We start from the raw sequence: 15839 nt of genomic DNA on the forward strand, positions 1-15839 counted from the left end.
CTACATGTCCACTCCACCTGAGCTGGGCTCTGAGTGCTTCATTTCCAGATATTTCTGCTCTTTGAAGTACCTCAGCATTGGGCACTTCATTCTCTCATTTGATAGCCATGTTCCGAATGCATCTCATGGAATCTGTCCAACTGTTCAATATGTTTGAAGTAGTTAGTTTATCTTGCAGGCATATGCGAGGGTAGATATTACTAGAGTTTTGTACACAGCAGGTTTTGTTGTAAGTTTTTAATACCTAGTTTCCTCCATAGTTTTTTTGTGTAAATGGACAAATGCTGAGTTTGCTCTGGCAATTCTATTTGATACCTCACTATCAATGCAGACATTTCTGGAGATTGTCTTTCCAAGATAGGTGAAGTTATCAACAGCCTTCAGGGTTGTGTCATTGATAGTTAATAGTTGGTAGCCTATAGTCAGAATTTGGTGATGGCTGGTGTTATGACGTGGCAGATGATGTGTGTCAGGCAGACCAAATCCACAAGGGAAATTTGATCCCTCTATCACAATGGTTTTGAAATTGGTATTTATTACGAGAAGACGTGTGCATTGAATTCAGAAGTAATTAGTCTACTAAGACCTTTTTTAAAGATTTTTAAAAATTAAATTAAAGTATTTATTAACAAAATAAAAGATTTCAAGCACATACATAAGACTACAATTACTTAATACTATAACAACTCCTAAAATTTCTAATTAACCTGACTCCCAGTTACACACCCCCTTTAAGGCAACAGTCCAAAATAGATTTTAGATTTAAAAACAAAACCAGCAAGTTAACACAGTACCTGCTTGACAGTGGAATTCCAAATGGCTTTTCCCCAACTTCAGTTACTGGATATAAGACTTATGCACAAATGGCTGGAGGCTTCTTCAAGGCTGTTTCACACACCCCGGTTAGATCTTACATGGCCCTCTCCCAACATAGCCTTTCATTCTCCTTTTATATATGTTTCTCTCTCTTTTTAATATGTAAATTCTATTGTTCCATATGTATTTGGAATGGTACTTTTTCCCATAATATAAAAACTTTCATGTTGCCAGTATTGTCAGTAACCTTTGGGGTAAAATAAACACACTCCTTAGCCTTATCTGGCTAGTTGTAAACAGACTAACATTCCTTTGAAATCCAAACAATACCTTCACTTATCTAAATATGCAAATTCCCTTCACACTTTGCATGCCAAGCCAGCATCCATGTTTATTCATTAGCATTTCGAACACATTTCTAGCTTAAATAAAAACAAAATGCTGGAAAACTCAGGTCTGAAAGCATCTGTGGAGAGGGGAACGGAGTTGACGTTTTGAGTTTGTATGACCCTTCAGAGCTGACATACAGACTCGAAACGTTAAATCTATTTCTCTCTCCATGGATGCTGTCAGACCTGCTTAGCTTTTGCATTTTCTGTTTTTATTTCAGATTTTCAGCATCAGCAGTATTTTGCTTTTATCTACACCTAGCTTCTTAAGCTTCTTTTGATAATTCCAAGTTTGTAGTCTACCTGATTCCAAAGTAATTTAAATCACATAGATAGGACCATCTATACTCATCCCTATAAACCTACTTTTACAATAAACCAGAAAAATATTATAAGAATGATTATACTTCCGTAACATTGGTGGAATATCTGTGGTCTTTGTATCGCAGGCTTTCTTCAAGTCAATGAAGGCACAGTAGAGTCCTATCTGTTGTTTGTGGCATTTCTCAGTATTTACTGAGAATCACGTTGCAAATGTCTCTGCCTTTGCTGAACCCACTTTGATTTTCTGGAAGTACACATTGTGCTATGTGGCTTCCCAGTCTGAGTAGGACCCTTGCTATAATTTTATCAACTATCAGAAGCAGTGGGATTCCTCTATGGTTGTGTCACACAGATTTTTGTCCTTTTTTTTTGTATAAGTGAACAATTGTGGCATCCTTGAACTTCTGAGGAATGGTTTGTTGATCCCACGTTCTTTGATTATAATTCTGAGTGTTTAACAGCTAGCTAGGCCCCCAAGATTTGTAAATTTCTCTTGGGATCCTGCCTGAGCCTGGAGCTTTCCTTAAGTGTAGGGATCTGATGACTTTGTCAACCTCCAACAGAAGGTTTGCTGTCCACATTTTGGCCAGTCTAGAAGCTTATCTAGAGCGGCTCCATATGGTGGATGGGTGGTGAAGAACAGACCTGAGGTGCTCAGCCCAGTGCTGTTTGATAACTGTCCTGTCCATTAGGAGAGATTCTCCATCTGTTTTGTGAATGGTTAAGTAGCCGCATGAGGGAGGATCATGCAGAGTCTTCAGATTTATAGAAATTCCTCACGTTATGCTGATCAACATTGGCTTTAAGGCTTGTTTGGTCCGCCACGCGTCTTGCATCCTACATAACTTCTGTTGCAGGTTTCTTTTGCTCTCTTGGAGTGATTTCTTAGCAAGGCCCTGTGTCTAAATTAAGGCACTTCCTTATGTTAGTGATTCTGAATCTTACTGTTTGCCACTTCCACTTTTAAAATCCCTGGTCTTAAGTCCATACTTCACTAAAGTGAAACATGAGAGGCAGATGTCGGCTTTGCTGTTAAGTCTGACATCGCAAGATGTCTGAATATTCATAAACAATTCATGACTCTACGCCTACCTCTTGTGAACAAGAAGTAAATGACAATCATCTGTGCATATGCTCCAACAATGATTCGTGCTGAGGATATCGAAGGACAAATTATAGATTAACTATTGCACAGGGGGGCAATCTCATTGTGATGGGGGCCTTCAACATGCAGGGGTAGGAGCTTGGGAGTATCCTGGGGAATCAAGATGTGAGGAAATGCAACAACAGTGGTGTGCTTGTCTTTGTTTCCCAGCTGTGCTACATATGCTGCATTTTTCTCCAGCAGCATTTCCTTAATTTGATCATCGTTTTCATCAAACCAATCTCAGTGATTTCTTTTCTGTGTTCCAAGGATATAATTGACAGCTTCCAGAATTGTTGAAGGTTGACCTTGCCGCTTCGAACAAAACCCATGTGATGATGTTAGATGACAGCTGTTCCTTCTGTCTGAGCCTGATTTGTTCGCAGCGGCCTGTTGATGCCAGTTTCTACACATCTGGCTTTCTTGGGGGTCTGGTGCATGTTGGTTGCCTTTTCGATGAGATAGTAAACTTCAGCTTGGAGTGGCCTGTAGAGCACTCCACTAATCTCATAACCCTGGCGATAATAACATCTTCTATGTTGCTCCACCGGGTGGTAATAAAGTCAATCTGATGCCAGTGTTTAGATCTTGGGTGCATCCAAGTGTCTTTGTACCTTGTCTTCTGTTTAAAGCTAGTTTGTTGTTTATCGTATGCCAGCGGATGCAAAGACTGAGGAGAAGCACACCACTGTTGTTGCATTTCCTCACATCTTGATTCCCTAGGATACCATCCCAAGCTCCTACCCTTGCATGTTGAAGTCCCCCATCACAATGAGCTTGCCTTCCTGTGGAGCATTTGCAATAGTTTGTCTATAATTTGATTTTTGATATCCTCAGCACTAGTCATTGTTGGAGCATATGCACAGATGATTGTCATGTACTTCTTGTTCACAAGAGGTAGGCATAGAGTCATGAGTTGTTTATGAATATCCAGACTTTTTGTGATGTCAGACTTGATAGCAAAGCCGACATCTACCTCTCGTGCTTCACTTTAGTGAAGTACAGACTTAAGACCAGGGACTTTAAAAATGGAAGTGGCAAACAGTAAGATTTGGAATCGCTAACTTAAGGAAATGCCTTTAATTTAGACACAGGGCCGAGGTTCTCTGTTTAATCTGTTGTAGGGCACCTCTTACTTTTTTTTTCTGATTTTGTTACAGGCTCTTGGTAAGGCTACCAGAACTAAATTACCAACTGCGTGTAAAAGCATCGTTTGACAAGTACGTAATGTTATTTATTTTCATATGTGTTTTGCTGCAAATTATAGGAGGCATCTTATCAGGGGAAAGTAGTAATTTAAATGTAAACTTAAAGACCAGTCAATATTCTTTGTATGGCACATGACCATGAGTTAACATGAACAGTTGAGATGCATATTGTTTTCAGAACAAGTTGAAGTAATGTCAAACTAGAACATTTCTCAGTTTTTTTTAAGATTGTTGGGATGTTGTCATTAATGCAAAAACTTTAAAATAGTAGATTTTAAGAATAGAATGTAACAGTGTAATTTCTTTTCAGGGATGTCACTGAAAAATGTTCTGTAAAGGGGTAAGTACTGGCATCTATTTCCAAGGTTGATTTTCCCTTTTTGCAATTTTGTCTTTTTTCATGCATATGTGTTTACTCTCATTTACTTCCTCATAGATTTAGAAAATTTAATATACTAGGAACTAACACGAAAGTGATGAACATGGAAGAGTCAACGAATGGAAGCCTAGCTGCTGAATTCCGACATCTGGTAGGCAGCTCCATGAATATAAAACATTTGGATAGCTTTGTTCAATAATGATATTTACATCAAAGTGCATGTTTTAAAACCTAGAACCCTATTTTTAATGTGTTATGGTCTGTTTCTAATTGTAGCAACTGAAGGAACAGAAAAATGCAGGCAGCCGAACAACAGAAGTAAGTGTTACGTTGAGGGTACTTCCAAGATTAACATCTCCTCCCCCACCTCTCACGTTTCACCCTGTAAAATATCCAGCTTCTTGAATACACCAACTCCTACCTGCCCATCATTTCAGTTCTTGCTGGTCGTCTCTTCTTTGACCTCCAAAGCATTGAAAGCAAAATCCTCATCTTGATATTACTTTATCAAACCACTTGTATTATGCTTTTAAAATCATTTGGTAAAACTAGTTTTTCAATTCTCCCTAAGCAGGGCCCCCTTATTGTGACTGAGGAACTTCACTGCATCAACTTTGAGACTCAGTTCTGTCATCAGAATCTGATAATTGATCTAGAGGTAAGATGTTTTCAGGGCAAAAAAAGAAGCACTTCTATAAGTGAATTTGGGGTTTGGACAGAATTAGGAGATGTTAAGTGGAATATAGGCTTCTTCAATGGGTTTTGCACTGCCTGTGCTTGACAGTTTTAAGAGGGGGCATTTTTATTAAGGGATTTTTAAATAGCTGTTTTTTTTTTAAATTTCATGACCATTTCAATCAAAGACTTGCTGGTGTTTTATGGTTCTTTGGTTGTGTACCTAGTGCATACTGAAAGTGTGCCTCAAAGACTCAGCAGATGTCAGGACATTTAAATCAATGTGAAAATCAAATCACAGGATCCCCAATGTACATTTGTAACTAATTCTCCACACTGCAGAATGCAGAAGAGGAACTTATCCACTGGGGAAAGTACTCTAATGCATCTGAACCCTTATAGAATGCTAGTCAATTTAATGCAATCTTTTATGGACAGAGCCCTATGATCAATCACTGCACTGAAACATGGTTAAGTCATCAAACACATTATGACAGTTGAAGTTGGCAAGAACTTTTAAACTTATTTGCCAAGAGGTTCCTATCTCCACAGCAGGCTTCCCTGAAGGTTCATGAATTGACTTGCATGGCATGGTTCACACAGCCTTCAGGAACTCATCCTCCTTGAGGGAAATAGCAATGACAGGAAAAATTGAATTTGGAGCAGGCATTTAAATAGTGAGCCCAATGTCATTTTACACGGGTATTGGTAGAGGGAATGTATAAAAATGTCCCGCACACGACCTGTTTTGTCTTTCCGACGTGGGCTTCCTTAGCATAGGCAGACGAAAACGCAGCCCCTGATATCATGCAAGGAATAAAAGAAGAAAGTTATGGGAACACGAAGGGCCGTAACTTCAGGCTCCCCAGTGTCGGATTTTGGGGGAGTACACAAAAGATGCACTGGGGAACTCCTCTAGGAACTTCACAAGGTAAGGGTTTGCACAACAGCTGCCCAGAAGCGCAAATTTTCTCTGGGCAACTACCCTGCACTGGAAACCATCCGAAAATGCGATTTTAATCTCAAATTTTGGATGGTTCTGACGTGGTTACACCAGAAAAAAGTTAGAATTAAAATCTCTCCTAACTTCTGGGTAACTATTGTAAAGACCCAGAGTGACCACCACACCACCCCCCACCAACCCACAGGACTCCCCTCATCCCCTGACCAACCACCCTGCCACAATATCCCCCCCACCACCACCCCTGCCCTCCCCAGACCTCCAATTTCCCTCTCCCAAAATCTTATCCACTTACCTTAGTCACCTACCTTCTTCCTGGCCTGTCCAGGGCCTTTAAGTTTCAATGGGACCCTTAACTTACCTGGGTTATGGCAGCTAGTGCCATTTAAAAAAAAAGGGGTGTATCCTCCTTCACTTCAACAGAGCTGGACCTCGAGGCTGGGCCTTAAGGATGAGCTGCGCTGCCTGGATCTCTCCTGACCTGAGTGGGTAGGTCAGATGAGACAGGCTCGAAAGAAAAAATCACACAAGTAATTGGGCACTGAGTAGCAACCTAATGCTAATTGCTACTCCAAGGAAGTTCAGCCCAGAATGTCTTGCTGCAATTACTATTGAGTAGAAGACTAAAGCATGATCCAAGTGACTGAGTATGACTTTTGCAAATAAAGTTTGAAGGAGGATGTGAGACAGTAGAAGGAATGGGATTAAAATAAATGCTTCCAATTTGAAACGCTAGCACCAATGTATAGCTGTTATAGGTCAAATGGGTATTTAAGTGCTGCAATATCTATGCTTTCTGTTAGAGTATAACTGGCTAACTCCTTTCTTGTTGAATGATGCATTTCATAATAAGACTGTTTTCTCCACTGCTGCAGATTACATCATTGCCACTGGTGGTGATATCCAATGTTAGCCAGCTCCCCAGTGGTTGGGCTTCTATTTTGTGGTACAACATGCTCGTAAGCGAAGCTAAGGTACACTGTGTGTTATGTTTCGGCTGGCATTGTTAGGTGTCTCTGCAAAGGGTCACCTGTTTTAATAGGTTGAGGCTGTGCTGCATTTACATTATTGGGATACCTTGCCGACTTTGTATTGACAAGGGTGCACACCAGAAGTTTAGATGTGTTGTGTATGTCCAGATTTTCAGTGTGGGCAATGCTTCTTGGCAGCAGCACTGAATGGAAAATTATCCATTTAAGTTAGTCATAGAGGTCTACAGCACAGAAAAAGGCCCTTTGGCCCATTGAGTCTGTGCCGGTCAAACAAGTACTATTCTAACCCCATTTTTCTAACACTAGGATGTAGATACTTATTTCCAGTGGATTAATATTAAATCATTTAAATTCTCCCAGCCACCACCTTAAACATTAACTCCCTTCACCACCCAGTGCAAAATGGCATCAGTACATACCATCTACAAGATGCACTGCAGCAACTCTCCAAGGCTTGCTCAGTAGCACATTGTAAACCTCAACCCCCTCCACATGGAAGAACAAGGGCAATGGACACATTGGAACATACCACCTGACTGTTCTTCAAGTCGCACACCATCCTGACTTGGAAATATCACCATTCCTTCACTGTTGCTGTAGGTGTACCTACACTACATATGGATTGCAACGTTTCAGGAAGGTGGCTCACCACGAGCTTCTTGAGGCCAATTAAGGATGGACAATAAATGCTGGCCTTGCCAGTGACACCCACATCCCATGAGCAAATTAAAACAAAAAAAAAATCAACCTTTAAAATTGCTGAAGTTCAAGTGAATTTATTTTTCACGTTAGAACTAAAGAAAATGTCTAAGGTGGAGCTATTGGATGTTGAATATTGACTTTGATTTATAGTTTTCAGAATGGTCATTTTTTTAAATAAAATATTCAGTGTAAACTTGAGGTCTTTACTCCTTTTTCACCCACCAGCACTCTGACCAAGTTGGTCCTCTTGTGCATTAACATACAAACTCTGTACCAGTAAAAACATGGTAACTGAAATAATAGGTTTTCAACTTAATTATAATTGTGAATTTGGAAAAACATAATTTGGCGCAAGATTTGGGACAGATAAAATTGTGAAATAATTAAGGGCAGGATCTCCTGTTGGGGATAGAATGGGCAGGTTCCCGATTGGCGCCCCCGTTTGGGGGCGCACTGCCATTTTACGTGGGTGAGCCAGTTAAGGCCCGTCCAGCGTGACGTGCGCCAGGAAGCACTATGTGCTCCCTGAGCGGGCACGGTGGGAATTCCCTGAGCCGGGAGTGCACTCTTTTGCACATGCATGCGAAAGAGCGCACAGATCTCTAGAGATCGGCTCAGGTTTCAAACGTTGAATAAAGATGAGAAAAAAAATTATTGACATCCCCTCATGTGACACCGACACATCAGCTGGGATATGTTAATTTCTTTTATTTAGACATTTCATACAAATTTTACTACCCTCAAGAAACCTCATCCTGCCGGTGGATGAGGTTTCATGTTTTTTCTGAAGGCCGCCTGGGCTCTTCGCCTGCCCGCCAACCTTAAGGTTGGACGGGCAGGTCCATTAATCGGTTTAATTACTTTTTTAATGGCCTTAATAGGCCTTTGACAGTCGGCTGCGCGCCCGCCGAACTGAAAATCTAAATGACGCAGGGTGATGTCGGGACGCCTGCCCGATGTCACCCTGCGTCATTTTAGGCGTTGGCGAGCGGGCCTGCCCCCTGCTCGCCAACCAGAAGATGCAGCCCTAAGTGTATATGAGCCATCCTAAAGTATGTTGTCTATTTTAATTTGTTTTTCTTCTTTCTCAGACCTTGGCTTTTTTCTCCAACCCCCCAGCTGCCACATGGAGTCAGCTATCTGAGGTACTGAGTTGGCAGTTCTCCTCTGTCACCAAGCGAGGTCTTAACGCTGAACAGCTCGGCATGCTGGGAGAGAAGTTGCTAGGTAAGAAAATCAATAATCAAATCAGAAAAGAAAAAGCACTTCATTCTACTCTGACTTAGGAAGGACAGCAAAGCATACTAGGTTCATGGAGGAACAGAATTATCTGTAACTCCTCTCATTGTATGTTATCATTGGAGTTGTGCTAGGGAGAGGAAGTCCCTGGTTGTCCTTGAAAGCTTCCAAGGTGAAAATATTTAATTGAAGAGTTTCCCCTCGCATATTGACCCCATATATAATGCAGTTTGGTTGAGTCATTTTTCCTTTGGATGAATGAGGCACAACATTAGTTGCTGAATAGAAACCCAGACTTTATGTGGTCCACTTAAAGTGCAAACATTTTAATATACAAATGTTGGGCATTTGCAACCCCTCCCACTGAATGCATTAAAGAACTTTTAACAATATTTTGTGTAATATATTAAAGATATTGTCATATTCCATTTTCTAGTTGATCCAAAATTTATTATCAAGGTTGGCAATATGTATTTGCCTTCGTTATTTTGAGATGCTTAGCATTTTATTCACTGACTGCATGTCAATACATAGACATGATAAGCATATGTAATTTTGCATTTAGAATTCTGCAAAGTTAATTGAAGATTGTTTATTCTCTCTTAACATAATGATGATCAAAGAGTGTGTATGCAGCTGAGTAAATTGTGTTTACATGTTCTTCCTTCATTATATTAAGTGCTGTTAACTCTTGATGCTGTGGCTGTGTTTTTAAAAGAAGGCATTTCCCCCTGAAAGAATTCTGTTATAATTTAAACTTAAAAGTCAGGTGGTGCAAATTAAATGATTGCTAATGTATCTTTTAAAAGCATCACTTCATGCTGTACAAAAAACAAGACTAACTAGTAGAAAACATGGAATCTTGCAAACACATCACCTTAGAAGAATGCAATTTTTAAACTGTTATTTAAAGGCATAATACTGTAGTAAAATGTGAAATTGTTCAACTTACAAAATTGGTCTGTCTGTATATTAGGTACAAATAATTGCTTCAATGACAGTACTATTCCATGGACACGATTCTGCAAGGTAACTAGTTAACTCTAAATCAAAGTTATTGCTGCTAATTGAATTTTAAAATTGCACATTCCCTTTGATTACTCTCTATGATATTGCAGGAAAATCTGAATGAAAAGCCTTTCTCATTCTGGCTGTGGATTGAAGGGATCTTAGAGTTAATCAAAAAGCACCTTCTGCCTCTCTGGAATGATGGGTAAGTAGAATAACATTGAGCATAACGTAAAACTTATATGACAGCCATGTAAGTTAGTGGAGTAGATTTTTATCTGTCACCTGTTTTTTTTTAATATATAAAACATGATGAATGTGAGGAATCTAAACTTGCCTTTGATCATTTCAGGTGGATCATGGGTTTTGTGAGTAAGGAAAAAGAACGTGCTTTGCTGAAGGGCAAACAGCCAGGTACATTTTTACTGAGGTTCAGCGAGAGCAGTAGGGAAGGTGCCATCACTTTCACCTGGGTCGAAATATCATTGAGTGGTGAGTGGATTGAATTCTATAGGTGTACAAGTCTCTTGGTTGGTCAGAAATTTAAATTGGTTAGATTTGTTAGTCCTCAAGAAGATACTTTTCTTTAAAAAAAGAGGAATGAAGCAAATCGAATGTAGTTTGTGCTTTACTGTTGGACTCCAGATTTTAAAATGGCAAATTATTAACACTGCTTCACTTAACAAGTTGGTATTGGTTTGATGGTATAATTATTTTTTAAAAAAACATCCAGCTAAACAGAACTTAAATTTCCATCAACCATTTTTTCGAAGGGAAATTTTTTTTTTGGAGCTAGAGGTGATTAATAAACCGGAATATATAAATTTACATAATATACACATTAATAGCATGAAGCATTCTTAAGGTACGTATCTATTTATGAATCATTGATCCTATGAACACCAAACTTTGAAGCTGTCAGCAACTTCACAGTCAAGGGATCTTGGAAGTCACTTGGAAATATGAGCTGACTATATTTTGATTTCCCTCCTTGAAATAACATAGTGCTTCAATTGAAAATGCTTCAAGTTTATTGCGTGACATAACATGACAGCAGATCTCTTTGTAGGAGTAGTTGTGAGCAGGAGTGAAGAAGTAAAATAATTTGCAGGTTTAAAAAATACAATCTTACAAAATAGTTCATTTAAAAAATGAACTCTACCACAGATCTATAATAATTCATAAGATCAATAGGACTGCATATTGTGACTCTTTCATACCGCCATAAATCTGGTGGAAGTGTACCTCAAAGGCTGCATATTGTGTTGGGACCCAGGTACATGAATATCAAGATTTCTACTGGGTCGTCTTGGGATAGAGCCTTCACTCCCTCTTTTGTTAAATCTTTAGTGCAGGAGGGTTTGGGGAATATCGAGACCAGGAATTGCCATGTTCCAGTATTCCAGAGGAACCTGGTGATTCACAGTGGTCATATTGCTCATGAAAATAGGTATACCTAGGTGCATACGAACCTCACTAGGATTGTGGCCTGTAACCTAAAAGAATGGGGAAATTTTTTATTATCTAAATGGTGCCATATGACAAAGCTGACAGCTGAAGCAATCTAATTATTTCCAAATATGCAAATGTCTGGATTTCCAATGAATATGTTTTAAAAAAAAACTATGGGGTGAATTTTAAAGGTGGCTTTAATTTCTTGATAGTGGGACGGCCGTCCCTCAGGACAGGAAGTCCTACCCCAGATAGCTGCCGGACAATCAGATTAGCTTGCAGCTCTAGTCCCAGCAGTGCCAGAAGAGTAGTGGCCACTGCTGGGACTACAGGCAACTCCCAGGCCAGAAGATGTCTCCTGGACTTGGGTAAGTCTGGGCTTTTAGGGCAGGTAGGGATTGGAGACCCCAGTGAGGGAAAGGGGGTTGGATTTTAGAGGCCGGGGGGGAAGGCACAAAGAGGGAGGCTCTCATCTTTGGTGGAGGGGCATTGTCACAGGAACCCCCCTCCCTCCCCTCCCAAAGTGGGTAACCCTCCTTTCTTCCTGATAGCATCCCGCACTGTCAAACCTGCCAGGCTGCCTGCCTTCCTGCAGCCTTCACCAGCCACATATATTGCAGTGGAGGTGGAATAAGGTCCTTGAGTGGACAATTTAAAGTGTGGGTGGGCTGCCTGAAGCTTTACCCGCAGCCCTGTAATAATGGGGACAGGTCCAGGGTGGGTGGGAAGGTGGTGGGCTGGCCATCTGCTTTCTGTGTCCCCCACCACCCACCCCCAACACCTTCAGATACACCAGTGGGGGACGTAAAATTCACTCCAAGTCGGGGTGGGGTGGGAAGCTGTAGTAGATTTTACATTAATGTATACTGAATTCAAAAGTTTAAGATTGGACACATGAAAACCGAATCCTGATTTATTTATTTATTTTGCTTATGTGCGCCACAATCCATAGAGTTGGGAATGTCCCTTAGGTTGCATATCACTTGCGGGCACCTGCAACAAGTAGGGCACATCTAGGAGCAATTTTGTGGGTTTTTTTCAAAACTTGCAACTGTCTGAATTTTTTTTTCCTAGATGAGTCTCAATTTCACTCGGTAGAGCCATACACAAAGCATCAACTGTCGGCGGTAACTTTCCCAGACATCATTCGCAATTACAAAGTTATGGCAGCTGAAAATATTCCTGAAAATCCATTGAAGTATTTGTATCCTGAGGTCCCCAAAGATCAGGCGTTTGGGAAGTATTACTCCAGGCCAAAAGATCGTAAGTATAGATGGACCCATGTAATGAAGTAGGATTTTTTGAGCGTTTAAATAATAATCGCTGCAATAGCATTGGACATCTTGAAAATAAAAGAAGATTTAACTAATACAATATAGTTAAATCAGTTGTGACTGTGCATCCACTTGAATGTTGCAGTTGTAGGTACAAACAGTGATGGAACTGTACAAACAAGATTAACATTGCAGAACATAACATTGCATCCGATTTGAAAATCAGATCCTCAGTATTTTATCAGTTAAGTGGGCAAACTGATTTCACCAAAAAGGCTAACTGTTAACAGAAATTCTTTGGCACAAAGGAGGTCAATTTCTTTTTGAGTTTGTGGTGTTCATTTGGTTTTAATGAGGATCTTTTTTGGAGGATGGGGTGCAGGGTGGATGATAAATTCTGGAATGTGTTGGGGGGGGGAAAAAACACCTTCCAAATGTCCCACTTCCTTTTTAGTGCTATGAATGCTTAATTTCACAACAGTGAAACAAAACCCAGGTATGAACATAACACATTGCAGTCTGTGTATGACATGCTTGCAACTGTTTTATAAGCAGCTCCTAGTTTTTCTGCCATTTTTTTTTATAAGTATAGATGAACAAAGCTGTTCAGCCCTTCAGAAGAACCCCCTGTCTGTGTGAAATTTGGATCTGTAGTGCTGCTGGGGATAGCATTGTAGAGCTGAACACTTGATTGGGGGACACTGCCTCCAGTCGTTTCGGGACATAGTCAAGTGCAGCACTGCATGTTGGAAAGGGTGCTCCTGCAGGCATCTCCTGCATGCACTGGAAATCTGTGAAGTGGTGCTGATGTTTCTGCTGGCTGATGTGATGCCCAATTGCCAAATTTCAACAATGTAGGTCCGTTTGAGGAATTTCTTTGCCATTCAACAAAGAACTAACATACAGTTACTAGAGAAGCCCAGCATTAATGCAGAGTAATTTTGAATAACTTCTGCTGTTGCATAGTCTCTGGAAGCACATTGGAATGTTTTTGGGCAAGTTGTGGTGATATCCTGGATTTAGCAGCAAGTGTTGCCATATCCTTAAATGGAGGGCAGAGGATTTGATGACCTGTATACACACACAGGCTGCAGCAGGCCTGGGGTTACAGTTGCAGTGCCTCTGGATCTGACACTGGAGCAGTGAGAACGGAGAGGTCAAGCTCTGCGTGATGCCTTTGCCAGCTGGAGCTGAATCCTCCATGTTCCTTGACAATTACAGAAAACTGTCAGGCAGACCAGCCAATATACCCAGCATCTTTGTTTGCATGTTCATCAGCACTCTCCTGTATCTCATCCCATTTAGGTCCTGAGTCTCCTGCAACAGAACTCATCTTGACCTCTCCCTCCAGTGAGCTGGAACACAAATTATTCTCTCGCCTGCATGTGGCTGCATCCCACTTGTGCCCACCATGTGCAGATCCCATCTCTTTACTAGCATTTTGGGTATGCACCATGCCAGTATCTGACCTGGTGACTGTGGCTGCCAGATCAAGTTCTTCAATGGTGTGGTGTTACTCTTCCCTCATCCTGGGACCTCTGTGTCTGGACAGGTAGCGGTTCTTGGTTATCTGAAAATCAGATTGGGGTGAGGGTGAAGTGGAAGGCAAGAGGTCCGTGGTCACGTCTTCTATAGCTTGCACACCATGCCAGATAACAGGATGAGCATACTATCATCTTTACTATTCTCAGTGATGTTGGATGCCAGATGAGGTGGATGGGCCATAATACCTAGGTCAAAACCAGTTCTGACAGATCACAAATCAGACCCCTGCATCCAAAAGCCAGGGCACACAAATATCTTGCCCCAAATGTTTTTATAGAGTTGAGCAGCAGCAACCTCACTGTCTAAATATTTTAAATTATTTCCAGATGGGTTTACCAATTTCTGAGAAGACTCCTGATATTTAATGGTGATCTTGAAGACATCCATTTCCTCCTAAGGAGCAGGAGGAGGGAAGAAATCGTTGTTTTTATTTATAAGCTAAAAAAATGCCCCTGAATGGGAATGATTTATATGGTTCATTTAATCCATTCAGAAAAGATTTCAGCAGATGTGTCCCATGATCACCCTTCAAAGTTATTTGCTATCTTGATGCTTTATTTAGTTGTGTCTCTGACATTCGATACTTATCAGCAGACGTGTCCCTTTGGCCTTTGGCAATGTTGTTCGTTACCCAGAGCTGCTGCCCGTTCAGAGAGCTTCATCAGATCTGATGTAGGCCATTTGGAATGGTTCAATTCCTATGACATGCTGTATGTTAAGTGGTATAGGTTGAGTGATCTTCGGATTTTCTGATTCCTTGCCCATCACTTGGGCTGCCAATGTAAACTGTCACTCTCTCGTCACCAACAAATGTAAACTTAAGATTCTTGGTTCTTTTCTCTTTTAGCTGCAGAGCCTATGGATGTAGATGACTCCAAGACCAGTGGTTATATAAAGACTGAACTAATCTCAGTGTCTGAGGTGTAAGTTACCTTTTGTAAATCTTTTCCCTTTCCGTCTTAAATTGTTTTAATGCAGGTAATGAGTATATTTTGTTCATTATCTTTTTTATAGACAAATCATACTAATTAAGAGTCCTTGGAACAAAACAAAATGAACTAGAAATGATGGACCTGCAAACTTTTTTTTAGAAAAATCAGATGGTGGTTGTTTAACTTTTAAGCTTGATCTTTGTGGGTAATTTAGAGTGAAGTAATGAATATCAAAGAAAGTGAAGTTTTTAATTGAATGGATGCAAATTATCTTTTCCCAATACATACCAAGATTCTTTAAAACTTGTGCATCTATCTTTGTTGCACTCTACCAAGTATGATGGTACCCTTGCAAAAAAAAAGCATAATTGTCTGAAGTAATCAGTAGTTGAAAGTACATTACCACCAGTGAGTAGTGGATATAGTTAAATATTTAGCTTTCCAATAGATATTAATACTTTAAAGCACACTAACTAATGGTAGTTTAGTTCTAATGAGTCACTATATGTCAGTGCAGAATGTTTTCAAAGTACACCTAAAAATAAGCAGTGCATTGTATAATTTTTACTGATCTACCATTTTAAGTCCCCTTTTGGTGTTTTGTATTTTTTACACACTTTTGCCAGCATGAGTAAAATCAGTGAAATAAAAAGCAGAAAATACTGCAAACGCTCAAAGACAAAGTAGTTGTGAAAAGAGTTACAGAATTAAAGTTTCAAGTCGGTAACTTTTTATCAGAACTGGAAGAGTTGGAGATTAGAAGATTTCAAAACTGTTTAGAGACGGGGAAAGATAGGGT

General features: G+C 40.2%; 1 protein-coding gene across 2 annotated transcripts in view; it reads left to right on the top strand.

Annotated features, from left to right (window-relative positions):
- The window catches only part of LOC144686539 (signal transducer and activator of transcription 1-alpha/beta-like), a 50212-nt gene that overhangs the window by 24284 nt on the left and 10089 nt on the right, over window positions 1–15839 (top strand). Inside the window, exons 11-22 of one of the 2 annotated variants that reach the window (XM_078551860.1) lie at window positions 3834–3893; window positions 4192–4221; window positions 4318–4411; window positions 4537–4578; window positions 4835–4918; window positions 6772–6870; window positions 8682–8817; window positions 9806–9858; window positions 9948–10042; window positions 10190–10329; window positions 12364–12552; window positions 14956–15031. In XM_078551860.1, the coding sequence (XP_078407986.1) occupies window positions 3834–3893; window positions 4192–4221; window positions 4318–4411; window positions 4537–4578; window positions 4835–4918; window positions 6772–6870; window positions 8682–8817; window positions 9806–9858; window positions 9948–10042; window positions 10190–10329; window positions 12364–12552; window positions 14956–15031 (1098 nt within the window). Of the gene's footprint in view, window positions 1–3833; window positions 3894–4191; window positions 4222–4317; window positions 4412–4536; window positions 4579–4831; window positions 4919–6771; window positions 6871–8681; window positions 8818–9805; window positions 9859–9947; window positions 10043–10189; window positions 10330–12363; window positions 12553–14955; window positions 15032–15839 lie in introns of both variants that reach the window. The other variant, XM_078551861.1, reaches the window with a different exon arrangement.

This window comes from Cetorhinus maximus, chromosome 11, assembly GCF_964194155.1.
Source record: "Cetorhinus maximus chromosome 11, sCetMax3.hap1.1, whole genome shotgun sequence".
Classification (NCBI taxonomy): Eukaryota; Metazoa; Chordata; class Chondrichthyes; order Lamniformes; family Cetorhinidae; genus Cetorhinus; species Cetorhinus maximus.